At 38.4% G+C, this 26904-nt stretch overlaps 1 protein-coding gene across 1 annotated transcript in view; it reads right to left on the bottom strand.

The window, feature by feature from the left end:
• Nucleotides 1–921: 921 nt before the first annotated feature.
• LOC100369934 (exostosin-like 3) overlaps nt 922–26904 on the bottom strand; it is a 43499-nt gene continuing 17516 nt past the window's right edge. Inside the window, exons 2-7 of the mRNA XM_006820994.2 lie at nt 16921–19197; nt 12915–12989; nt 11569–11696; nt 3507–3654; nt 2881–3009; nt 922–1131 (exon numbers count right to left, since the gene is read on the bottom strand). Of these exons, the coding sequence (XP_006821057.1) occupies nt 922–1131; nt 2881–3009; nt 3507–3654; nt 11569–11696; nt 12915–12989; nt 16921–19011 (2781 nt within the window). The 5' untranslated portion in view covers nt 19012–19197. The remainder of the gene's footprint in view (nt 1132–2880; nt 3010–3506; nt 3655–11568; nt 11697–12914; nt 12990–16920; nt 19198–26904) is intronic.

Here is a 26904-nt window from a genome sequence, read left to right on the forward strand (position 1 = left end):
TTATGGTCAAAATAGGTAATATTCTGATCAAACATACAGCACCGTAAATGCAATTTTTGATTGATGTACCCTTGTACTGAAGATGTGCTTTTAATAGAACAAATACAGTATATCTCAAAATTTCAGGTCAATTTGGTAGCAGATGAAATTAGACGTTGATAAACAGTTTTGAATAACATGAACAAAATGATAAGTTAAAAGGTGTCGTGACTGAATGTGATATATAATGAGATATATGTAAATTAAGGTAAAAAGTGTATCAAAACACCAATGTACTCACAATACATTTTATTAAAATTTACTGACAACCTTAATGTTTAACCTTTTCACCACCAGACTTTATCACTGTAATTTGTTTGCACTTGTTTGTTATACTGTAGAATACTTTATTTTCGCTATTTTCGCTGAAGGGATGATTCCGTGAAAATAAAATCCAGCGAATATACTATTTTCCCTATATTTCCTATTAAACTCATTAAAAATCAGTGAAAATAAATTCCATACAAAGCGCCCAAAAAGCTTTTTCAGCGAAAATTAATTCCAGCGAAAATAAAGTATTCCACAGTATTCTGGAAATAAAACCTAATTCTGGACCCAACAGACAAAATGTTCGTCAATTTTTAGTCAAACTATTTTTGTCACAATCTTCTGAAGGAAATTGCAGACTATAAACGAGACTGGTGGAAAAGAGGCAACTGGTGATGAAAAGGTGAAATTGTTATATGTGTTCTATTAAAAGCAAGACAAGATTACATAAAAGAAACAATTGCACTTACTGCATATGACTTAGTTTGTCAATTAATTTCGCAACAGACAAATTTTTGCTAATTTCGTGAGACAATAGTAATCACACTATGGTCATAAAGATATTTAAAGTGTAGTTTGATAAAGAAAGTTTTGGATAAATAAAATTTATAGGTTTCAAATAAATTTGAAACATTTTTGCTTATCGTGAGGAAGTCTGGTTTTGAAAAGGACAGAGTCCACTCGAAATTGGGTATAGAGTAACGGCATATAACCGAAGACTTTGGTGAAGAAATTCATACATTGATGGCGTTCCTGAAAGTGTGAATCATCAGAAGAAAGCGCTTGTGGACATCCTGGGCATCGAAATGTCCATCTTGAGGTAACCTAGAAAACATGGATAAAATATGAGTTACATTATTGTCAACGATACACATACATCAATATAGTGATAACAAAGCCAATTCTTTCACAAATTGTACCCACTACTTTTTAAAAATATTTTCTTGAGCTGTAACTGGTCCTTCAACCGAATGGTGTCATGTAACAGGCTATTTGGTTGGTTCTCCAGCCGAATGGTGTCATGTAACAGGCTGTTTGATTGGGACTCCAACAAAATGGCGTCATGTAACAGGCTATTTGGTTGGTTCTCCAGCCAAATGGTGTCAAGTAAAGGCTGTTTGATTGGGACTCCAACAAAATGGCGTCATGTAACAGGCTATTTGGTTGGTTCTCCAGCGAAATGGCATCAAGTAACAGGCTGTTTGATTGGGACTCCAACAAAATGGTGTCATGTAACAGGCTATTTGGTTGGTTCTCCAGCCAAATGGCATCAAGTAACAGGCTGTTTGATTGGGACTCCAACAAAATGGTGTCATGTAACAAGCAATTTAATTGGGCCTCCAACATAACATTATTTTTTTCCTGATTTACCCATTCAGAAAAAATAAAATAAATAAATATGTTACAGTATCAGAATTAGACACCTGGAATGTGACAGCAATTCATGTACTTGAATATTATTTCTTCTGCCATTACATTCCTATGTTGTATAAACCAAACACAGTGCATTTTGTCTTAGAAGCCATATTTCATGCGTGTGACTACACGACAGGGCGATTTAATGTGCTCGATGGTATCCCAGCGACAATCAGGCTCAGTTGACCAGGCACCTGCATGTCTCTCTTTTGCAATACAATTTGTATTCAACCATAATCCAAAATGATATCATTAATCCCACAGCAATCATTATGACTTGCAAGATGATATTGGAAGACAAGTCACAACAGCAAAGACACTACGTTGAATCCTTTATTGCCTTGATAGCATTTCTAACAAGTCATTTGTCACTGTTGTGTACTTTTTCAAAGTGATCTCTTACAAGCTAAACACGCACCAGACATCCCAAGGAATGAAAAAATGCAATTTCAAACAATTGAATAAAAGCCCTAGATAAATTTGTCAATTAAAGTTAGTATACTGGTAGATTACATCAGTAGTGTTACAATTCTTGCTTGCAGTATGATGGCTGATACGAGAAATGCATGTCTTTATTATTTATCACGACTGACACATATATAACATTGTCGCTAACCATACTGTGATTTTTTTTTGCTGCTAGTGGGATAGCTTACAGTATAATCGTGCAAAAGGCCATGGTGAACAACAGTGTCATATGAAGGACATGATATTAAAATGAACTATGTGTGTATGTGTGACATACTAGTAATGTATGGAATTGGTCAAGGCATGTCAGAGATATGACCCAGGAACTGCACTAGTGAAACTAAAATGGCCACCAGTCGGCCATTTTGAATTTGATCTGCTAAAAAATGATGTGCATCAATACCTGATATGTTCAATATAAAAATATATCCATGCATGACTGACATCTGGATCCAGAATGGCGGATATCATTTATTAATTTTTATTATTTTTATTTTTATAAATTTTTAGCACTAAAATTTAGCGATCTTGAATTAGAACACAAAACAAATGCATATGCATATGTGTGACGTGATGAATGTCTGAGATACAGGTGTGAACAGATGCACTGAGGTGAAACTAAGTCTCTGTTTTCTGAACTTGACGAATAATGTGAGAAAGTACAAAATTCACAGCTAACATTCAACTTACCTTGATTGGAGGTTGTCTTGTAATGTGAGAAACTAAGAAATTCATCGCTAAATCTTCACAATTAATGTATTCATCCACCATATCACGGATTTCCTGTGGCATCCAATATGTGTACAGATAGGCATAGTACTGGAGGAAAGACGTTTCAAACACTCATTTAGTATACATCACTAATGTATTTAGGTAGAATTTACTTCACATAGAATGAATTTAGCAAAATGACATCACCAAGAATCACATTTTTTTTAGTTATTTCGGGGAACGATTAGAAATTGGCATATTTATAACTGTCACATTTAAATAATTTTGCAATGCCTTTGATTGAATGAAAATGAGTATTGAGAAAAAGTAAAAAACAGTTGAAAACAAATTGAATGAGAAAAAAAAGTAAAAAAAAGTAAAGTATCGATATTGAGTGACAGTGAAAGTAAAAAGTAAATAGTACAAAATAGACAGTCAATTTTGCCAGCTGCTGCCCTCTGCAGACAACACTGCTCTGTAAAACATGCTGATCTTATTATTCTAGTTGTCCACACGGTTGTAAGGCTACTGAATTAGTATGTGTGGTCTGTGTGCATTAGGCTACTATAAATGTGATCAGTTTCTCGCCATGATTCAATAATTACCTTATGAAAGAAAGCAGCACCAGTGAGGACCATAGAAAGTTCACACGAATAGTTCGAGTTATATAACCATCCATTGTTGATGTTTGTATCCCAGGCATGGAAACGACCTGGAAACCCTACAATACGGTCACGAGCTTCTCGCCAAACCCTGTAACAAAACATATAGAAATCAACTATTAGATACATATCTAAACTGAAAAAAACTCATTTATAATGACCTCTTAAGGTTATGATAAACATGCCTAAACTTATGAATTTGTGCAAGTTCTCCATTTATTCTCAATTTAGTTTTTTACTGTCAATTTATTCTCAGGTTCTTTTCCCAGAAGTTTTTCAATGCACCATATTTGCTCCTTCATTGGCATATGTGGTTACGTAAATATCAGAGATGTGTATATGGTTAAAATAAGTCAGATCTGAATATTTCAGCATATAATAAATGTAAATGTTTGGTGTATGTGAGCTTTTCTTGGAGATATATTTCTAAGAGTGAAAGTACGATATTTGCCCTTTATTTTGACTGTAAATCATCCTGTATACAACCAAAGGAGCTGTTCAAGTAATAATCAACTGATGAGGTGAAAGGCCAAAGGTCAAATAACATTCACAAACCTATGGAGTAGCCAGTCAGAAACAATCGCATTGTAAATATGCACTGTGTAACCTAAAGAGTACCAGGAGAGTAGCCAATCAGAAGCAATCTTATAAACAACTTTCAACTCACACAGTAAAAATGTAAGGTGTTTCCTGATTGGCTTGATGTGAAGCTGAGGATTTGCCATTCAACTTTACAGTTTACTAAACTATGTAAATACCAGTAAACACAAACTGTACATGTAACTCATTAATTCTTTGAATGCCATAACTGTTCCTGCTAAAACAGTACGTTTTCTATAATATTTTGCTTAAGTTTGAACCAGATAGATGTAATTTCCTACTGACTTTGGTGTCGATGGATTAAACTACTGGCGTCATCATTTCACCAACGGTGATTCAATACAAATACTGCTACCATACATTTTATTCAGCTGAATGTGAGATTTCTGAACAGTGGAACAATTACAAAAGGTGAAAATTTGAAAAAAGTTTCTTAAACAGTGTTGAAGGACTGTGGTTTAGTTGTACATACATTGAATGGAAAATACCTGTTTCAGATCAATCAATACCCGAGCACATTACGAATATGTCTACATTTTTTCCTCTATATCAAATGATCCATGAATTTTATAACAATATTTAATTCAGGACGGCTCTTTACTGGGTACTTTGTTTTCCACGGTCTGTCGAACATCATAGATCATTTAGATAAGCAGTCACGCTTAACGATAAACCAGACAGCTTTCCTTGCATGAGCTTTGTTTGACAAAAACATTTTTCCCCTAAAATATTTGTTTTCTGGGTGTGTTTAAGATTTTGGGCACAGAATTGTAATTGATGATGTTAAAATTGTTGACAGACATGTCCATGCTTTTAAGTGCAGAACATTAAGAATTTGGAAATACTTTTTTAGAATTTTATAAGATAATACATTTTGTGTATATTATTCTTCAAGTCAAAACGACATCATCAGACAAACTTTTGGATTTCATTGCTGAAAATTACAGATAAAATTAATTTCTGGCATTGACCACAGATATAAGCAAATATTTTTCAGAACATTATCATGTGACAAACAAATGCACATCAAAGTAATAACTCCCTCATCTGCACAAAGAGAATCCTGGGATGACTGAAGCACATACACACATTAAAACGACAGTGACACCCAAACAGATTTTAGTATAGAGACTAAAATAGAATTGAAACTAAATTGGAATATGAAAAAAAAAACATTGCGGGGTGGGGGTCAATGATTGTATTAACTGAAAAGATCACGTACAGGGGGGGGGGGGATAGGTGTCTTTTTGTTTGTAGAGTTTTCTGTATTGTTTTGTACGAGTAATTTATATAGATTTTGAGATATCACGTTATAGGGATAAGATAATGAATTAAAAATATGCGGTCACTGTACAAATAAAATTCAGTGAAATGACATGTTTCGTCTGTTTTGGGGGCATGTTACCATTGTTTCTCATCGCAAGGATATATATCATTATCTCAAAATTTTGTTCAGTGACATATGGTGAAAAAATGATATGTGGTGTTACAAAAATTAAAATATTTTTAGTGGGTTTTTATCGAGGAAATCTGTGTTTATCGAGGTCTAGGAAAACCACTGTTAAAATGACATTTAATGAATATTATTTTACCGTTTATCCCAAAAAACAGATTGACAGTGAACTAAAAGAACTTCACATACCATACTTTTGACTACTGTTAAATCTCTATTAGAAGCTGCATTCCTAATAGAAGTCACACCCATTCTTTTTGAACAATTGAGAACCAAAAATTCATCATTTCTCATACACTGTATGTACAGATGCTCTAATGGAAACTGCATCACCATTTTAATACAAGTCGCAGTTAAAATACAGATTTTACAGTAATTCTAAAACGATTAATTGAAACAAAATATGTGCTACATGTAAAAAAACTCGTGAGTAGCATCTTCAAACAGCGCACAAAACCTCATTGAAGCACAGAATTATTTTAGAAACTGTCATGTCATCACCTGTATCGACCAACAGCTGGACGTTATTAACAACAACGGATCAGTGGTAGACAGTGGCGTGTAATGCGAGAATGAATGATTGTTTTTAATCATAGATTGATTGTATAATGACCGGATCTTATCTGATTGTATCATGTATCGAACATCATGGAGTTCAACACCTCAACTTTGAATGGAAGTACTGTTCTTTAGGATTATTGAGTTACCTTCACCCGAGATGATTGATAAGATTGTTATCACGTTGTCCAACTGACAACACTCATGTCGTCTATCACTATCATGTTTCGTGACATATGTATATGCATGTCACATTTTATCATATAAAACTGATAAAGATACAAGTAGCTCTGAAGAAGAATAAAACTGAGGTGCTTCCATAACCTTTTCACCACCAGTTTCCTCTTTTCATCACAAAATAGTCCTGTTTATAGTCTGCACTTTCCTTTAGAAAATTGGGACAACAAGCCATGCATGGCACAGTCCCCGTTAGTTATCAAATTTAAGATATAAAGTTTTGTTTATAGTAATATAGCTGGAATATAAACATGTCAGGAATATGATGATTGTTTAACATTTAAATGATTGACATTTGTATCTGATCGTCAAATGAGTATTGAGAGATATTGCTCTAGAACAGCATTAATTAAAACAAAATCAGCCATTATGAATATATGTATAATGAATATATGAAATTTGAACATAGTCAGTTAAAGCATGTCAGAGATATGGCTTTAGAAGCCCATTCATTAAAACAAAGTGACCACTAGTCAGCCATTCAGAATCCGATCTAAAAAATAAAACAATTTTTTTAGCACAAAAATAGCCACCATTAGGCCACTTTAAAAAGGATCGTCAAACCAATATATCCGTATATCTGTGACATGATGTATAATGAATATTAAAAATTTGAACATAATCAGTCAAAACAAGTCAGACATATGGGTCTGGAAACCCATTCATTAAAACAAAATGGCCACCGGACAGCCATTTTGAGTCTGATCTGAAAAATAAAATTATTTGCATCCAGGTCCCATAATGTCTAATGTATATATCAAGTTTGAATAAAATCCATCTGTAAACAGCCGAGAAATGCTTGATTTTATGATTTTTTAGCCCAAAAATGGCCGTCATTCGGCCATCTTGAATCAGATCGTGCAACAAAATGAAGTGCATCAAGGTCCTATAATGTCTAATGTATATACCAAGTTTGAACAAAATCTATCTGTAAACAGCCGAGAAATGCTTGATTTTGATGATTTTTAGCACAAAAATGGCCGCCATTCGGCCATCTTGAATCAGATCGTGAAACAAATTGACGTGCATATGTATGATATCATGTATGATGTATGTGTAAAGTTTGATTGTGATTGGTCCAGGCATTTCTAAGATACAGGTCCGGACGCACGCACGCACACACGGAGGTCAAAACATAAGTCCCCGTTTTTGTCCGAATGGGGACTAAAAATAGCCAATTTTTTGGAGAAAAATTGAAAATAGGCTCAAATTTTGTGTGTTGGCTCCAAAATTTGGGTTCATTTCCAGAAATATTGAAGAATAAAAAAAAAAGTGCTGAAAAAAATGGGCGAGAAAGTCTAGTGGTGAAAAAGGTAAAAGGAAAAAATAGTATTAGCAAAGACAGCTAAAGGTGCATTTGTTATCATAGTACAATTAGCTCATTAGCTAATTACCAGCTTGTTTAGCCACTAGGTAAACAGGAAAGAATCATATTGGCAAAAGTACCATTACAGCTAATCCTACATTGTTTTATTCCTGCAGTGGAATAGTTACTAACACAAAACCTGTTATTACTAGATTATCAGCCAAATACGTCAAATGATAATAATATTTAAATTTAATATTAAAATTTATGACAGTAATCTGGTAACTGGCAGGAGGAGTATAAGACAGAAAAATCATATTTAATGTTTTTTCATTTATATACGAGAGCTCAGTCCTTCCATAAGTAGTGGGGGTTGAATTATGTGAACCCTTCCTCAAATATAATGGTTTGTTATTTAAAATCTCAAAGCTTATTGACGATATAAAAATTCAAGTAGAGTGAAAGAAACAACAATGTGACTTTTTTTGTACATAGACAAGAGGTCTATGTAAAAAAACGTGGGTCTTTGGTTTGTATATTTATACTTACTTCAGTGGCAATGAAATGATTTCGAAGTTTTGCCCTGATCGGATTTGATTTGGTGTTTCTAATAACAAGATAATAATCAACCACACTAATTTGTTGTTTGATTCAAAAGATTTTTCTGTGAACATTTCCCATAATGCAGTGTGTGATTGAAAATGTCCATGTTCATATTTGAGATTCCTAGATGAGACACCTGTCATGGTATCCGGCACCCATCACAATTTTCAAATTCACAAAAGTGGATTACAGCAGTCACTGAAAAGAATAAACATTGGCAAAAACAACATTTATTTAAATATTTAAAAAGAAAATCTTTTTAACTATACACTTCATATTTACATTGCCCATAGTTGCCAGGCAACCCAGTTCATGTTGTAAAGTAAAGTTGCTATAGGAATTGATGAGATGTTGTTTCCCATTGTTTGATTAGTCATTTCTATAATCACTGGTGAATATTCCAATGAATATAACAATATTACAGATAAACTGATAGGAAATAATGGTTTTCACATTTTGCACATTTCATTGCCTTTTTTTATAATATCTTTATTAATTTTGAATCAAATTGACATAATTACCTATTTGCATCAGAACTGTGAATGATGACAAAAGTAAACTTTGAAAACTTTCAAAAAAGTTAAAGCAATTCACAGTCCTAAAACATATCTTTATTCTTTTTGAGTGCACTTTGAATACCATGACCCCCCCCCCCCCGAAAAAAAATGGTAAAACATTTTCCACAATTTATGCTAATTTCCTTGTTAATTTTGGATCAAATGGACATAATTTCCCATTTGCTTCAGGTCTTGACCAAATTTTAGGAAATAACATGAACAAAATTAGGGGGGTTGAAAAAATAAACATGCATGTATCTGTTCATAGCAAGATAAATTAATATTATTTGAAATAAAAATGTCATTTTATAGGTCTTATTAGAATCTTGAGACAACATATACCCCAGTTGGTCAGTAAGTAAAAAAATGATGTCTGCATTCATTTATCTATAGGGACAGGCAGCTTCTACATTCAACTGTCCCTGCTAAAATTCGTCTGTTTGGCTGGCTTTGGCAGGCATTAATTTGGACCTTTGGTTTAGAATGTGATTGACAACAATAAAAGCATTACATTGTCAATGTTGAGCTCAAGACAAATTAACAAAGCAACCAAACACCTGAGACAACAACTATAAACAAGTCAAGTGTTAGACAAACAAATAAAACACCTGTATGTTGACAGTGTAACCAAACATCAACATAGAACCTACCATAAATAGACCATAGACCACTGCGAGATCACACGATATGCGTGAAGTCGAACGTAAAAACAGGACAACCAAAGGTCATAGTGGTGACAAACATCGCATGAGATTTGACAAATGCCAAAGTATTTTGGGAATATTTCCATGCTTAATAATGTGCTGTACACATTTGATGATGGTCAATTTTGATGAAGTAAGGGTATTGAAACGCATTATTCCCCAGTCAAAGATCGGCCTTTCGATGTTTAACATCAAATCGTTTGATTTTTGTGGCAAACGTTTGATGTGCATCTTTCACACAACTCGCAAGATCTCGCAGTTGAATGGAAAATCACCTATTGGGTAACCAAGGCTCTGAATGTATAGCTACATGAGTTCAAAAAATAAATAACACGAGTCAATGTATTGTCTGTTCTTATCAGTAAACAGAGTTGTGATCAGACATACATAAAACATCTGTCAATTAAAAGTGGGTATGTGGAGACTTATTATTTACATATTACAGAATTATTTTTTATTTAAAAATTCAGAGATGGGATTAGGTTTTTGTGGCATACAATGATAGGCAGAAATTGATCATGAAGGAGGATTTTATCTACGAAAGCTGGCATGTCATAATTGTATCACTTACTTGAATTTATTAGTATACAATTTGAAATAAGTTCATCCTTTAGAAAGCTAATAGGAGCTAACATTAGGGGCTAATTTGGGCTAACAGGAGGCTAAAATTTGGATAACAATAAGCTAAGGCCTCATTTGGTATCTTACACATTAATCATTATCTTGTTCAATGACATATGTTGTTGGTTCCAGTTTGGTTACACATTCAGAGTGCAACAGGAAATACATTATTGCCTTTTGTGTAATGTGTTTACGTGAAATACCATACTAACTTTATCAGATATGCATTGACAAAACAAAAGAAATGCAGTGTTAAACAAACTAGCCCATTTCAGATACGCAATGTCAACACAGAAGGAATGTACAGTAAAGCTGACTAGCCCATTTCAGTTTGTCTTGGGCTGTTGGGAGTAGGGTTGCAGACATATTGATGGTCTGGTGCAACAGCCAATATACTACAGATACATACAACTGTAATCATGTATTTTTACCTAACATGTTATTGTAGCTAATTCAACACAAAGTTTTCTTCTGTCATAAGCCTAACAGTATGCAAATGCAAGAACTGCACAAAACAATTCCTGATGCATCGCTTCACACACAATTGTTTATTTGAGTGTCTGATTTATAAGGGGTCCACGTGCACCATACTTGCTCCATTAATAGGGCATGTGCTTAGGTAAATAAAAGGGGTGTGCCTATGGTTAAAATAAGTCATAATGATCCAGCATACAATATGAACACTTCTATTGAAGATGCACTTCTAATAGAAGAATTACAGTACTAAAATCGCATGCCCCTTCAAACAGAATGAGAGAAAACATAAAGTTTATTAGTCTCTTTAAATGCCTTAGTGCGACTTTATGATCAGTGATGACATCATACAGTAGCTGAGTAGCTGGCAGATGGTGCAACCAGAATGCATTTTTGCACAAATAACTAATCACATATTAGGAAAAAATGTTATTTGTAACACAGGTTTTCAGTGACTGTGATCAAATGAAGGAATATTGTGTTGCCACGTCTGAGTGTATGTTACTAAGGTGAAAACAGGTGTGAGGTGAGTTTACAGAGCATGGCGTCATTGTTACAAGATAAATAGACCATGGATAAACTGAAAAGCAATAAAATGTATATGTATGGTAGTCAGTCTTGTTACGCCCCTTGTTTGTTTAAGGTGTATAATTTGTAGCAGTTTGTGTGGTCTGGGGAGACATGGGAACTGGAACTAATGGCAATATATCATTTGATCAATGAGCCGCTGCGACATCACAAACGCAGTCATAGTTTAGCTTTTATCATCTCTGCTGAGTGAGTGAGCAGAGGATAACGGTTCAGAACAAGTGAAAAAGTCCTTAGTATATGATGCTGCATGTTGCATCAATAGTACACTACAAACACATAAATGATGTTGACAGAGACTAACCTGAAACCAAATAGAATTTCATCATGCCTGAGGTGGGCGTCATCGTCAATTGACAATATAGCCTCAGTCACTATTTCATCATATGGTAGAAAACGATTGTTCAAACTGTTTTTCTTTGTCTGAATTACCTAGAGAAAAAAAGAGACCAGTGTTAATCAGATGCATACATCCCATATATACAATCAGGTACTTGCACAATATCTAAGGGTCAAACATCCTGGTACTAACACAAATTCTAAAGGTTCATACATCCTGGTATATCCATGAACTCATAGGGTCATACATCCTGGTATGTTCATGGCATCAAAGGGTCATGCATCCTGGTATGTGCATGACCTCCAAGGGTCATGCATCCTGGTATGTGCATGACCTCCATGGGTCATACATTCTGGTATGTACATGATCTCCAAGGGTCATACATCCTGATATGTGCATGACCTCCAAGGGTCATACATCCTGATATGTGCATGACCTTCAAGGGTCATGCATCCTGGTATGTGCATGACCTCCAAGGGTCATACATCCTGGTATGTGCATGACCTCCAAGGGGCATACATTCTGGTATGTGCATGACATTCAAGGGTTATACATCCTGGTATGTGCATGACCTCCAAGGGTTATACATTCTGGTATGTGCATGACCTCCAGGGTCATACATCCTGCTATGTGCATGACCTCCAGGGTCATACATCCTGGTATGTGTATGACCTCCAAGGGTCATACATCCTGGTATGTGCATGACCTCCAAGGGTCATACATCCTGGTATGTGCATGACCTCCAAGGGTCATACATCCTGGCATGTGCATGACCTCCAAGGGTCATACATCCTGGTGTGTGCATGACCTCCAAGGGTCATCCATCCTGTACTTACATGACATAAATGGGACATACATCCTGATATGTGCATGACCTCCATAGATCATACATCCTGGTATGTGCATTACCTCCAAGGGTCATACATCTTGGTATGTGCATTACCTCCAAAGGTCATACATCCTGGTATGTGCATTACCTCCAAGGGTCATACATCCTGTACTTACATGACATAAATGGGACATACATCCTGGTATGTGCATGACTTCCATAGATCATACATCCTGGTACATGTATGTGCATGACCTCCAAGGGTCATACATCCGGGTATGTTCATGACCTCCAAGGGTCATACATCCTGGTATGTTCATGACCTCCAAGGGTCATACATCCTGGTATGCACATGACCTCCAAGGGTCATACATCCTGGTATGCACATGACCTCCAAGGGTCATACATCCTGGTATGTGCATGACCTCCAAGGGTCATACATCCTGTACTTACATGACATAAATGGGACATACATACTTACTTTGACATCAACATGTATTTCAGGCCAACCTAAATCTTGTGACGGAGGTTCTGGTGAATTCCACACAATTAGCACCTATGGTCAGAGAGAGACATAAATTTCAGATCACATATCCCAAGTAGGACAAAATATGGACATCAACTAAAACTACCTTGCCATCATACCAAATAACACATAGGAAGAATGCTATTTTTTCAACCACTTTCTAGTTTGAAAACACAAAAAGAAACAATGTCAGACAGTACAATCATGTACACTATTTTAAAAAATAAAATAAAAAAACAAGAACTAAATAACCAATTCAAAGGTTGCTTACAGCCAGCGTACAGGAAACTCTCCAGGAAAGTTCATTGCAATATAAAAAGGCACTTTCTTGGCGTTATCAAATGATCTACTGATATGAAAACAATTTGCTACATTTTGTGACAATCTCACTTCGCGTGGTGCCACTTGATTTTGGACTATTTAATTTTTATCTAGGTATGTACATGTGTACTATGGCAAAGTTGTTGTGTGTTTATACCGTAATATTGCAAGATTGTTGTGACTATACAAAATTATTTGTAAATTATCCACGCATATCCACGCATATTTGCGGTCGCTTCAATCATCTGAGGGAAGTTGATGGGGGTTATTGAAACATTGATAAGAACTCTCCCAGGGAAATAGTGCACACTGTAAGCACCACAATTAATCAACTCGTGTAGCATTTATGTTGTAGTTAGTTTATAATCATGACCTTCAAACTCAAAGAAACAAAAAGTTTGCATTTAAAGTTCCAATGCACAATTACAGCATGAATAAAGGCCTTTGTGAATTAGGAAATGAAGCGTATTATTCTGTGTGTTGTGTCTATTGCAATAACTTGAGTTACTATAATTGAACAATGTGTGCTGTATTCACTGACCAACATCAGTGAATTTTGCATTGGATATCAAGACTGTGTTGCCGACAATGTTGACCCCGCCCCCTAATTTCCTGTAATGAGCAATGTGTGTGTGTACAAGTATTGTTGTGCATTTTTGCAGCACAGGACAAGCATTTCCATGGTGCATGTACAATATATCCTTTCGGCTGTAAATGCTACCTCTACATTTTGGAGAATAAAAGAGAACTAGTTACATAGTATTCATGAATGGTAGTCAGAGCCTGCCACATGTTGTCATCCCTATTACCCCAAACCACACTGTGTCCAAAGCCATGAATGGTAGTCAGAGCCTACCACATGTTGTCATCCCAATTACCCCAAACCACACTGTGTCCAAAGCCATGAATGGTAGTTAGAGCCTGCCACATGTTGTCATCCCTATTACCCCAAACCACACTGTGTCCAAAGCCATGAATGGTAATCAGAGCCTGCCACATGTTGTCATCCCTATTACCCCCAAACCACACTGTGTCCGAAGCCAGGAATGGTAATCAGAGCCTGCCACATGTTGTCATCCCTATTACCCCAAACCACACTGTGTCCAAAGCCATGAATGGTAATCAGAGCCTGCCACATGTTGTCATCCCTATTACCCCAAACCACACTGTGTTCAAAGCCATGAATGGTAATCAGAGCCTGCCACATGTTGTCATCCCTATTACCCCAAACCACACTGTGTCCGAAGCCAGGAATGGTAGTTAGAGCCTGCCACATGTTGTCATCCCTATTGCCCCAAACCACACTGTGTTCAAAGCCATGAATGGTAATCAGAGCTTGCCACATGTTGTCATCCCTATTACCCCAAACCACACTGTGTCCAAAGCCATGAATGGTAGTTAGAGCCTGCCACATGTTGTCATCCCTATTACCCCAAACCACACTGTGTCCAAAGCCATGAATGGTAGTCAGAGCCTACCACATGTCATCCCTATTACCCAAACCACACTGTGTCCAAAGCCATGAATGGTAGTTAGAGCCTACCACATGTTGTCATCCCTATTACCCCAAACCACACTGTGTCCAAAGCCATGAATGGTAGTTAGAGCCTGCCACATGTTGTCATCCCTATTACCTCAAACCACACTGTGTCCAAAGCCATGAATGGTAGTTAGAGCCTGCCACATGTTGTCATCCCTATTACCCCAAACCACACTGTGTCCAAAGCCATGAATGGTAGTCAGAGCCTACCACATGTTGTCATCCCTATTACCCAAACCACACTGTGTCCAAAGCCATGAATGGTAGTTAGAGCCTACCACATGTCATCCCTATTACCCCCAAACCACACTGTGTCCAAAGCCATGAATGGTAGTTAGAGCCTGCCACATGTTGTCATCCCTATTACCCCAAACCACACTGTGTCCAAAGCCATGAATGGTAATCAGAGCCTACCACATGTTGTCATCCCTATTACCCCAAACCACACTGTGTCCAAAGCCATGAATGGTAATCAGAGCCTACCACATGTTGTCATCCCTATTACAACAAACCACACTGTGTCCGAAGCCAGGAATGGTAATCAGAGCCTGCCACATGTTGTCATCCCTATTACCCCAAACCACACTGTGTCCAAAGCCATGAATGGTAGTCAGAGCCTACCACATGTTGTCATCCCTATTACCCAAAACCACACTGTGTCCAAAGCCATGAATGGTAATCAGAGCCTGCCACATGTTGTCATCCCTATTACCCAAAACCACACTGTGTCCAAAGCCATGAATGGTAGTTAGAGCCTGCCACATGTTGTCATCCCTATTACCCAAAACCACACTGTGTCCAAAGCCATGAATGGTAGTCAGAGCCTACCAAATGTTGTCATCCCTATTACCCAAAACCACACTGTGTCCAAAGCCATGAATGGTAATCAGAGCCTGCCACATGTTGTCATCCCTATTACCCCAAACCACACTGTGTCCAAAGCCATGAATGGTAATCAGAGCCTGCCACATGTTGTCATCCCTATTACCCCAAACCACACTGTGTCCGAAGCCAGGAATGGTAGTTAGAGCCTGCCACATGTTGTCATCCCTATTGCCCCAAACCACACTGTGTTCAAAGCCATGAATGGTAATCAGAGCTTGCCACATGTTGTCATCCCTATTACCCCAAACCACACTGTGTCCAAAGCCATGAATGGTAGTTAGAGCCTGCCACATGTTGTCATCCCTATTACCCCAAACCACACTGTGTCCAAAGCCATGAATGGTAGTCAGAGCCTACCACATGTCATCCCTATTACCCAAACCACACTGTGTCCAAAGCCATGAATGGTAGTTAGAGCCTACCACATGTTGTCATCCCTATTACCCCAAACCACACTGTGTCCAAAGCCATGAATGGTAGTTAGAGCCTGCCACATGTTGTCATCCCTATTACCTCAAACCACACTGTGTCCAAAGCCATGAATGGTAGTTAGAGCCTGCCACATGTTGTCATCCCTATTACCCCAAACCACACTGTGTCCAAAGCCATGAATGGTAGTCAGAGCCTACCACATGTTGTCATCCCTATTACCCAAACCACACTGTGTCCAAAGCCATGAATGGTAGTTAGAGCCTACCACATGTCATCCCTATTACCCCCAAACCACACTGTGTCCAAAGCCATGAATGGTAGTTAGAGCCTGCCACATGTTGTCATCCCTATTACCCCAAACCACACTGTGTCCAAAGCCATGAATGGTAATCAGAGCCTACCACATGTTGTCATCCCTATTACCCCAAACCACACTGTGTCCAAAGCCATGAATGGTAATCAGAGCCTACCACATGTTGTCATCCCTATTACAACAAACCACACTGTGTCCAAAGCCATGAATGGTAATCAGAGCCTACCACATGTTGTCATCCCTATTACCCAAAACCACACTGTGTCCAAAGCCATGAATGGTAGTTAGAGCCTGCCACATGTTGTCATCCCTATTACCCCAAACCACACTGTGTCCAAAGCCATGAAAGACGACAATGATAGAAATGACCACTATATACATTCATATATATGCCTTGTGATACTATGTTTAACCATCTGGTGATTTTTATTGCAACATCTCCACATTAATTAACATAAATTTTACAATACCTTATTGAGATGAGGCAGTCCATTTAATCTTTGTATTGAATTAATAAGCACTTCTTCTCTTTCATATGTCAGCATGACAATAGTGAATTGTTCTTTGGGTACATTACCCCCAAGTGACTCCATAAACTCTTTGCCAGCTCCACCTGCACCATCCCCAATTGGCCGAAAACCCACTCCCGATCCACGGAATTTCGCTTCTGATGGCAGTATTGGATCAAATGGAGTGTTGGGAAACATATAAAATGGTCCGGGCAATTCATTCCATGTTGCGTGACGATTTACTGTATTAAATGTATAATTGCGAAGAAAACCTGGGGACGAATATGGCGATTCTACAGGTCCGCCGCCACCATCTTCAAACTCCAATGTCTGTAGCTGCATGTCCACTTTTAGCGGGACAAATTCATCACTGAAGACACTTGGAGAAGGTTCATCACGGATCACGACGGACGGAATATTGAGCCGAGTTCTGATTGTTGCTAGGATACTATCAACAATGTTTTTTGTTGAAGAAAAATAAGTTTCATAAATGAAACGACCTTGTTTTCGCATATTCAAAATGTCACCATGACCAACGGTTTGTAAATAAAAATAAAGCTCTGTTATACGAGGTTTGGGTAAGAACAGCACAGCTTTCCTCCAATCCAAAGTTTCATAAAATGGCAGTTGAGTATGTTCTCCAACAATAACTGGCACAGCACCGTATCTCAATGACTCGTAGAGTCGCGTGTAAAACAACGACGACGACACAAGCACTTCATCAGGTGAGAACACAAGTGAAAATGTTGATTCTCTTAAAAATTTTGATCGGTCAATTTCTGTCCCACAAAGAGCCCATTCCGGGGCACCCATGCTTCCCTGAGTTATGACTGAAGTACCGCAAAATAGTTCAATAAAAAAACTATCTTCTGTGATAGTTTGAAGTCTTTGTAACTCTTCATTAATATACTGATCTGCTGTTTCCCGACCCCTCAGATCAGCTTTTAATTTTCCGCTTTGCATGTGATGAAACGTTGAATGCTTTCCCCCTGATGCTACGAGTTCTCCCTGAAAAGTTGCAAGATATCGTCTCTTGGCCGGCACCAACGGAGGTATTGCAGTCCAACTAAAATGATATTTGGGTCCCAAAAGTAACGGCACAAGAATATCAAACCCGTGTCGAAACTCACTGACTCGGAATCCAGATTGCACGATGATAGCACGACCCGTATTTATTGACTCAAGACAATTATCCTGAAGTACACTGTTAACAAGGTTCAGGAGAACGTGATTTCGTCCATCCCCCATCCAGTACGGTAAACTATGCAGTTTGCTTTCAATGTCAGACTTGGAATTAAGGGCTGTTGTGGTGGGCCCAAGCAATACTATATAAATACAAGCGATACTGGGGTCCGTGGTTGTATAAGGGTTGGCACTAAAGAGTTCTGAAATGGTACTAAGGACCACCCTATTTAAATTGATTGAGCTTTGAAAAGTCTCACTAGGTTGATAAAAATAAACTGGGAATTTTGAAGTTAGCGAGCATCGTGAATAATCAAAACAGTTATGCTGTCTGCACTGTAGTTTATCTTGGGGTGCAGTTAAAATCACATTGTCCTCCAAACTCGGAAGAATCCGTTTCGGAGGAGCGATCTGATTCTCACGACGCTCTAGAATTTCCTCCTTCTCCTTTTGCAACTGCATGATCTGTAATTTTATTTTTTTCAACTCTATCTCAGTAACACTGATATCCTGGTGGATTCCTTCCAGCTTGTTACTATATAGGGTGATTTGACTCTGCTTTTCACTTCGCTGTCTCTCCAGATCCACCAGTTCGGCAGTCACGGATGACTTGATTCGGTAAAGCTCGTCCACATGAAGTCTGAGATCGCTAACTTTCATAGTGTGGCGGCCAAGAGCATCACGTGATGGCGCAAATGCCCCATTGCTGCTGATACCGTCAACTTTACTCAAGTAGTAATGCGTGACAAGTGGCACTAAAATCAACATGATCAGAAGAATTGTTATTAATTGGGACAATTTGACGTTTTTCACAAGCCAGCGTCGAAAATCCAGAGGCGGTTGTGGTGGTTGATGCAAATGATACTCCATGGTGGTTCGTACTTAAAAATAAGACATTGCAAAGAATAAGAGATCCATACTGTTGTTAATTTCACACATGCACGGTGTGTGGTATTTCATCTGTACGGCACTTGTAACACACACATGTTGGTGAATTGCTTCTTCCTTTGAAATCCACGCAGAGTTCCACTCAAGGTAGCTTTTCACTCTCCCCTACTGGCACAAAGAAAACAATTTGTGAGCCTACAATACTATGTCAACAATAGGGAGTGATAAAGTAACGAATACTGTAAAGGGGCTTGGCTGATAATGGATATGAATAGAAGGAAAAACTGGGGCAAGCTAAGCATGGTTATAACTGTTACATTGATTTATTTTTATGTTTAGTAAGCCACTGTCAAGTTTCTTTAAACTGGAAGAATACTAACTTACATAGAAGACACTTAAGAAACATTTGTATTAGTAACATTATTTAAACTTTTAAATGTGGAAGTCAATATTTGTCACGTTCAATTAAACCTAAACAAATTTATCCATATTTTTTACGAAACAATTCTTCTGTAGACAATGGGAAATTTTGGATGAAATAAAAAACTAAACAAAAAACACAAAAATGTGCAAAATTTGGCTTCAACATTTTGAAAGGAGAAATGGGGGTGTTCAAAAGGTCAATGTACACATAACCTATAAAATATAAAGTTGTTTTTTGTACGCAACTAATGAGATGGGAAAATCCAGGGAATGTAATTAAGCATACACATGTACACATCTTCTCGTACATGATGCATGTAGCATGTAACATAAATTCTCTTCATTATTTTTTCAGTTATCTTTTATTTTTATTTACTTTTTTTTCTCATACTTCATTGTATTTTTACTTGGATTTCAATAAATTATTCATTATTATTATTATTACTAGTACATATAAATGTAGCTTTGCAATGATTGGCGTTCACGATGATTCGCTTTTGTGATATTTGGCTTTCGTGGTGAGTGGTAGAAACTTGTCTTTTCATCGGAGTTAAGAATCTAATGTTGTATGTTCCATTAACAACCGGTGTTAATCTGGGAATACCATGTATAATTAAAATGATACAAAGTATATGAGATATGTAATGATATGCATAAATGATACACACTATTGAGAATTAGTGTTATTTACGAAAATATTTGTTATTATTATTATTATTATTATTATTATTATTATTATTATTATAGTATGTTCTGAGCCTAACTTAACATCTTTCCAGCTTAGCTTGTTTTATAAATTGCCACACATATCTGAATTATTCAGAGTAATCAAACTACTAATCTTCCTGAATGTGTCTCATATTAGAAACATGTAAATACTACATGTACATTTTTGTACAAGTTGAAATTAATGTTACTCTCTGTAAATATTATATAATTTTTATGAAAAGGCAAAGCTGGGTGATAGCCAGCATGGAGGTGAAGTTATTCCCAGAATGCACTGTGTCAGGCCAGTGAAATCTATGTAGACAATGCATAAATGTTGTACACATTACAAAGAGAAAAGTAAGGTTTATTAAACATTACGTCACCAGTATTGTAGTCACATATTACTCATACAGTTTAAAGCAGTGATTCGTCACCTGCGCATGCGTCAAATGGCCAGTAGGGTGTCATTATTTACAAATCAGCGTCTACCCATGAGCCTTTGCGTGTTTAGTGTGTGTTGTTATCGTCGCTTGGGACTCAATTCCCGGGCGTGCGCAGCTTTAAGGTAACAATATAAAAAAATTAAATGCCAAGTATTCATAAATTCTGTACTATGGATTGCTTTAGATGTATTTTTTTGTTTCTAGATGACACAGTAAAGATATCACAAGAATACTGCATAGTATACAAGAAGGCAGAGTGACTATCAATCATATCTACCGACGCACTGTGTTCCAATGTGAAATCAATAACCATAAACCCAACATTGTTTGGTAATGTAGTTTCCTTTTTTCACAGAACAGCTAAAAAAGCAAATTCTATTATTTTCAGTGCTACACGTACGTAGATTTATAATAATGGTTTGTTACCACATACAAATCTCCACTTACCATGGGGTCCAAGTACTCCACCCTAACAAAGTACATGCATACCAAATTCAATTTTCAGTTTTGTAACATTCATGTATATGTTTCTAATAGAAGCTACAGCTTTCCTGATATAATTAATTTGGCTTTATTACTACTATTATTACCAATATTATGATTTTTTCATCAAAAATATAAGCAATATAAAATAAGTGATATTTTCAAAATACTAAAAATCTGTGAAAAACTAAATGTTGGTAAATGACTCAGAAAAAATGAAACAGAACTTTACTGTTGCTGGGATTTTGATGTCAGAATGCATTAAAAGAAAAGATTAATATACTTCAATAGTGTAACCATAATGTTCATCACAAGTCAGAACAAGAAAATGTGTGGCTTCTCCCAGGGGCCACTGTCTTCTCCCAGGGGCCAATGTCTTCTCCCAGGGGCCACTGTCTTCTCCCAGGGGCCAATGTCTTCTCCCAGGGGCCATTGTTGACTCCCAGAAGTCATTGAATTTTTCAGTCAAACTTTGCAATTGACTACACCATGACTCATCTTAGGAGGCATTAGCTTTTCCCTGGGGGTTATTATTTTGCCCCAGGGACCATGGTCTTCTGCCAGGAAACAACAAATTATTTATCTCAGACACTCATATATATATCCAAATTTAAATTGAAAACACAATAAAGGACTGTACTACTACATTAGACAAAGTTTAGAATATTTCAGTTTAAAATGATAAAATAACTGTAATATCATTCGAACAAATTCTGATGTACTAACCACTAACAGATTGAAACAGAAGCAATTAACACCAATAAAATCATGATTGCAATGTACATGTTGCTTACCTTCCACAAGCAATGAGTGGTATGTATATGATCTAAGGGACAGATTCTGACCCGATCACCTACAGTTAAATGTAACAAGCCATTCATTGTTACACTTGTTTACTTTATTAAACCCCCTTAATGAAAACAATCAGGTGATTCAGCAGCATCTCTCAAGGTCACACCATCAAAACCTAAAAATGTACTCAATAACGTTTATTTCGCTTCAAAGAATTTTCAAGATTTCATGGTTTAAAGAGACACATGCAATTCAGCCTATTATCACAGCAAATTTAATTACTAGATTAAAAATAAAATGGAAAACAAAAAACAGAATAACAGTGTAAAAAACATAAATAATGATATCCCATGAATCCCTGGTGCAATCCCTGAGACTGACAGGTTTCCCTTTACGGGCGTTTGTTAAGAATGTCACTGACGCTACTGTAAAATCTATATTATAAGCTGTGACTTCTATTAAAATGGTATATTGCAACAGAAGGAATGCAGTTTTTATTAGAGCATCTACACAAATGAGAAATTGTAATTTTTTTGGTTCTCAATTGTTCAAAAAGAATGGGTACGACTTCTATTAGGGATGCGGCTTCTAATAAAGATTTTACGATACCTTTTTTAACATTTTATAAGCATATGGCCAAATAAAATAATGTGTTTCTTGTAACACTAAAAAGAAAAACAGGATAGGGAGGCAGGTAGGAATAACTATTTTTTTTATCATAACTTTTATAAAAATTATATTATCAATTTGTTATTTTACCATGGTGTCAAATAAAAGTATTTTGTCAATAATGCACCACATCTTTCATGTACAGGTTGTTTTGGTTTGAAGAAACAATTCAGCACTGCAAGTTAGGAGAGACAGAAAAGTACCTACAAATGCCTATTTTCAAGTTCAGGCCGGGTGAAAAATCTATTAAAGCAAAGTTTGGTTATTAGAAATTTTTTTTATTTGACCTAAAGACCATTTCACATTGTCAGATGATTCTTACCAGAAGAAGATATAATGTTTGTAAGATTTGTAATAAATGATGTGTCAATTTCCATCATACACATGCACATGTAGTAAACAAACAATGCCAGCAGATTTGTCAAATACTGTATTTATCTGAAATTAGCTTGCGACACATACATTAAAGTATATCACGTGTTTAATACAACATGTTTTCTTTTCAAATTCACTTGACAATAAAGATTTTTGTGCTATTCATTGCATAAATAGTTAGAGAATGAATTAAAAATAAATAAAAGGATACAAATCTTTTTAATATAAAACATTCAATCATTTTTTCAAGTGATCAAATATTTACCATGCAAGAAAACAGGTCTGTGAAAACAGTTGATTACAAACAATGTTGAAAAAAGTGTTAAAACATCAATGTGTTGGTTCTGGTGGTCTCCCAAAATATGACATATTGTCTAAAACATCACCCAGGGTGATCTTTCAGATAATACGGTAATATGATTATCTGGAACTGATTAAGACAATATCAGATATCTGATGAGAACAATCTTTATTAACACATCACCTCTACATCGCAGTCACATTACTAGTAATCTAATTAGAGACAATTTCATCAGATTTGGCCTCTGTAGCACACAGACTCAATGGAAAGGCCAAAGCCACTGTACCATGTGTGAGTGTACCACAGACTCAATGGAAAGAACAAAGCCACTGAACCTTGTATGAGTGTGCCACAGACTCAATGGGGTGGCCAAAGCCACTGTACCCTATATGCTTGTGCACAGACTCAATGGGGTGGCCAAAGCCACTGTACCCTATATGCGTGTGCACAGACTCAATGGGGAGGCCAAAGCCACTGTACCCTGGATGAGTGTACCACAGACTCAATGGGAAGGCCAAAGCCACTGTACCCTGGATGAGTGTACCACAGACTCAATGGGAAGGCCAAAGCCACTGCACCCTGGATGAGTGTACCATAGACTCAATGGGAAGGCCAAAGCCACTGTACCCTGGGTGAGTGTGCCACAGACTCAATGGGGAGGCCAAAGCCACTGTACCCTGGGTGAGTGTGCCAAACTCAATGGGAAGGCCAAAGCCACTGTACCTTGGGTGAGTGTGCCACAGACTCAATGGGGAGGCCAAAGCCACTGTACCTTGGGTGAGTGTGCCACAGACTCAATGGGAAGGCCAAAGCCACTGTACCCTGGGTGAGTGTGCCACAGACTCAATGGCAAGGCCAAAGCCACTGTACCCTGGGTGAGTGTGCCACAGACTCAATGGGAAGGCCAAAGCCACTGTATCTTGGGTGAGTGTGCCACAGATTCAATGGGAAGGCCAAAGCCACTGTACCTTGGGTGAGCTTGCCACAGACTCAATGGGAAGGCAAAAGCCACTGTACCCAGGGTGATTGTGCCACAGACTCAATGGCAAGGCCGAAGCCACTGTACCCTGTATGAGTGTGCCACAGACTCAATGGGAAGGCCAAAGCCACTGTACCCTGGGTGAGTGTGCCACAGACTCAATGGGAAGGCCGAAGCCACTGTACCCTGGGTGAGTGTGCCACAGACTCAATGGCAAGGCCAAAGCCACTGTACAATGGGTGAGTGTGCCAGACTCAATGGGAAGGCCGAAGCCACTGTACTCTGGGTGAGTGTGCCACAGACTCAATGGGAAGGCCAAAGCCACTGTACCCTGGGTGAGTGTGCCACAGACTCAATGGCAAGGCCAAAGCCACTGTACCCTGGGTGAGTGTGCCACAGACTCAATGGGAAGGCCAAAGCCACTGTATCTTGGGTGAGTGTGCCACAGACTCAATGGGAAGGCCAAAGCCACTGTACCTTGGGTGAGTGTGCCACAGACTCAATGGGAAGGCCAAAGCCACTGTATCTTGGGTGAGTGTGCCACAGACTCAATGGGAAGGCCAAAGCCACTGTACCTTGGGTGAGTGTGCCACAGACTCAATGGGAAGGCCAAAGCCACTGTACCCTGGGTGAGTGTGCCACAGACTCAATGGCAAGGCCAAAGCCACTGTACCCTGGGTGAGTGTGCCACAGACTCAATGGGAAGGCCAAAGCCACTGTATCTTGGGTGAGTGTGCCACAGACTCAATGGGAAGGCCAAAGCCACTGTACCTTGGGTGAGTGTGCCACAGACTCAATGGGAAGGCCAAAGCCACTGTACCTTGGGTGAGTGTGCCACAGACTCAATGGGAAGGCCAAAGCCACTGTACCTTGGGTGAGTGTGCGACAGACTCAATGGCAAGGCCAAAGCCACTGTATCTTGGGTGAGTGTGCCACAGACTCAATGGCAAGGCCAAAGCCACTGTACCCTGGGTGAGTGTGCCACAGACTCAATGGGAAGGTCGAAGCCACTGTACTCTGGGTGAGTGTGCCACAGACTCAATGGGAAGGCCAAAGCCACTGTACCCTGGGTGAGTGTGCCACAGACTCAATGGGAAGGCCAAAGCCACTGTACCTTGGGTGAGTGTGCCACAGACTCAATGAGAAGGCCAAAGCCACTGTACCCTGGGTGAGTGTGCCACAGACTCAATGGGAAGGCTAAAGCCACTGTACCTTGGGCGAGTGTGCCACAGACTCAATGGGTAGGCCAAAGCAACTGTACCCTGGGTGATTGTGCCACAGACTCAATGGCAAGGCCGAAGCCACTGTACCCTGTATGAGTGTGCCACAGACTCAATGGGAAGGCCAAAGCCACTGTACCCTGGGTGAGTGTGCCACAGACTCAATGGGAAGGCCGAAACCACTGTACCCTGGGTGAGTGTGCCACAGACTCAATGGGAAGGCCGAAACCACTGTACCCTGGGTGAGTGTGCCACAGACTCAATGGCAAGGCCAAAGCCACTGTACCCTGGGTGAGTGTGCCACAGACTCAATGGCAAGGCCAAAGCCACTGTATCTTGGGTGAGTGTGCCACAGACTCAATGGGAAGGCCAAAGCCACTGTACCTTGGGTGAGTGTGCCACAGACTCAATGGGAAGGCCAAAGCCACTGTACCTTGGGTGAGTGTGCCACAGACTCAATGGGAAGGCCAAAGCCACTGTATCTTGGGTGAGTGTGCGACAGACTCAATGGGAAGGCCAAAGCCACTGTACTCTGGGTGAGTGTGCCACAGACTCAATGGGAAGGCCAAAGCCACTGTACCTTGGGTGAGTGTGCCACAGACTCAATGGGAAGGCCAAAGCCACTGTATCTTGGGTGAGTGTGCCACAGACTCAATGGCAAGGCCAAAGCCACTGTACCTTGGGTGAGTGTGCCACAGACTCAATGGCAAGGCCAAAGCCACTGTACCTTGGGTGAGTGTGCCACAGACTCAATGGGAAGGCCAAAGCCACTGTACTCTGGGTGAGTGTGCCACAGACTCAATGGGAAGGCCAAAGCCACTGTACCTTGGGTGAGTGTGCTATAGACTCAATGGGAAGGCCAAAGCCACTGTACCTTGGGTGAGTGTGCCACAGACTCAATGGGAAGGCCGAAACCACTGTACCTTGGGCGAGTGTGCCACAGACTCAATGGGAAGGCCAAAGCCACTGTAACTGTATCCTGTGCTTGTGTCCATGGCCACTAGACAAATCTATTCTCTTATGTCTGTGTTGTATTGTGGATAGATGTAGATATGGTTTAAGTGGTGAAGTATCTTATAATTATATGGTTGGTTTATTATGTCAGGAGAGATAACAGTGCCAATATGCACATAGAACTGGCTATGGCTTATCAGTAGGATACAAACAGTCAGTACATGGATAATAAAAATGTCTGAAAGGAAATACAGTTTGACAAACGGCCGATAATTACCAGTACAGTTTGTATTAAAATTTATTTTTTGCACTAACTGCCCTAACATGTGCATAATAGACTCATTAGCATACAATGTTGATTAATTCAGACCTCAAATTATCAGTTCTCATTTCCTTCAAATTAAACTGAGCAATTATAAATGACCATTTTAATGAGTTTTTTAATTCTTCCATTAATTGGGCCATTAATAAATAATTATTTGAATGGTTAGAAGATAAATTGTAATTATATTTTTTGAGTGGAAGATT

Source organism: Saccoglossus kowalevskii, chromosome 14 (assembly GCF_978046115.1).
Source record: "Saccoglossus kowalevskii chromosome 14, keSacKowa6.1, whole genome shotgun sequence".
Lineage (NCBI taxonomy): Eukaryota > Metazoa > Hemichordata > Enteropneusta > Harrimaniidae > Saccoglossus > Saccoglossus kowalevskii.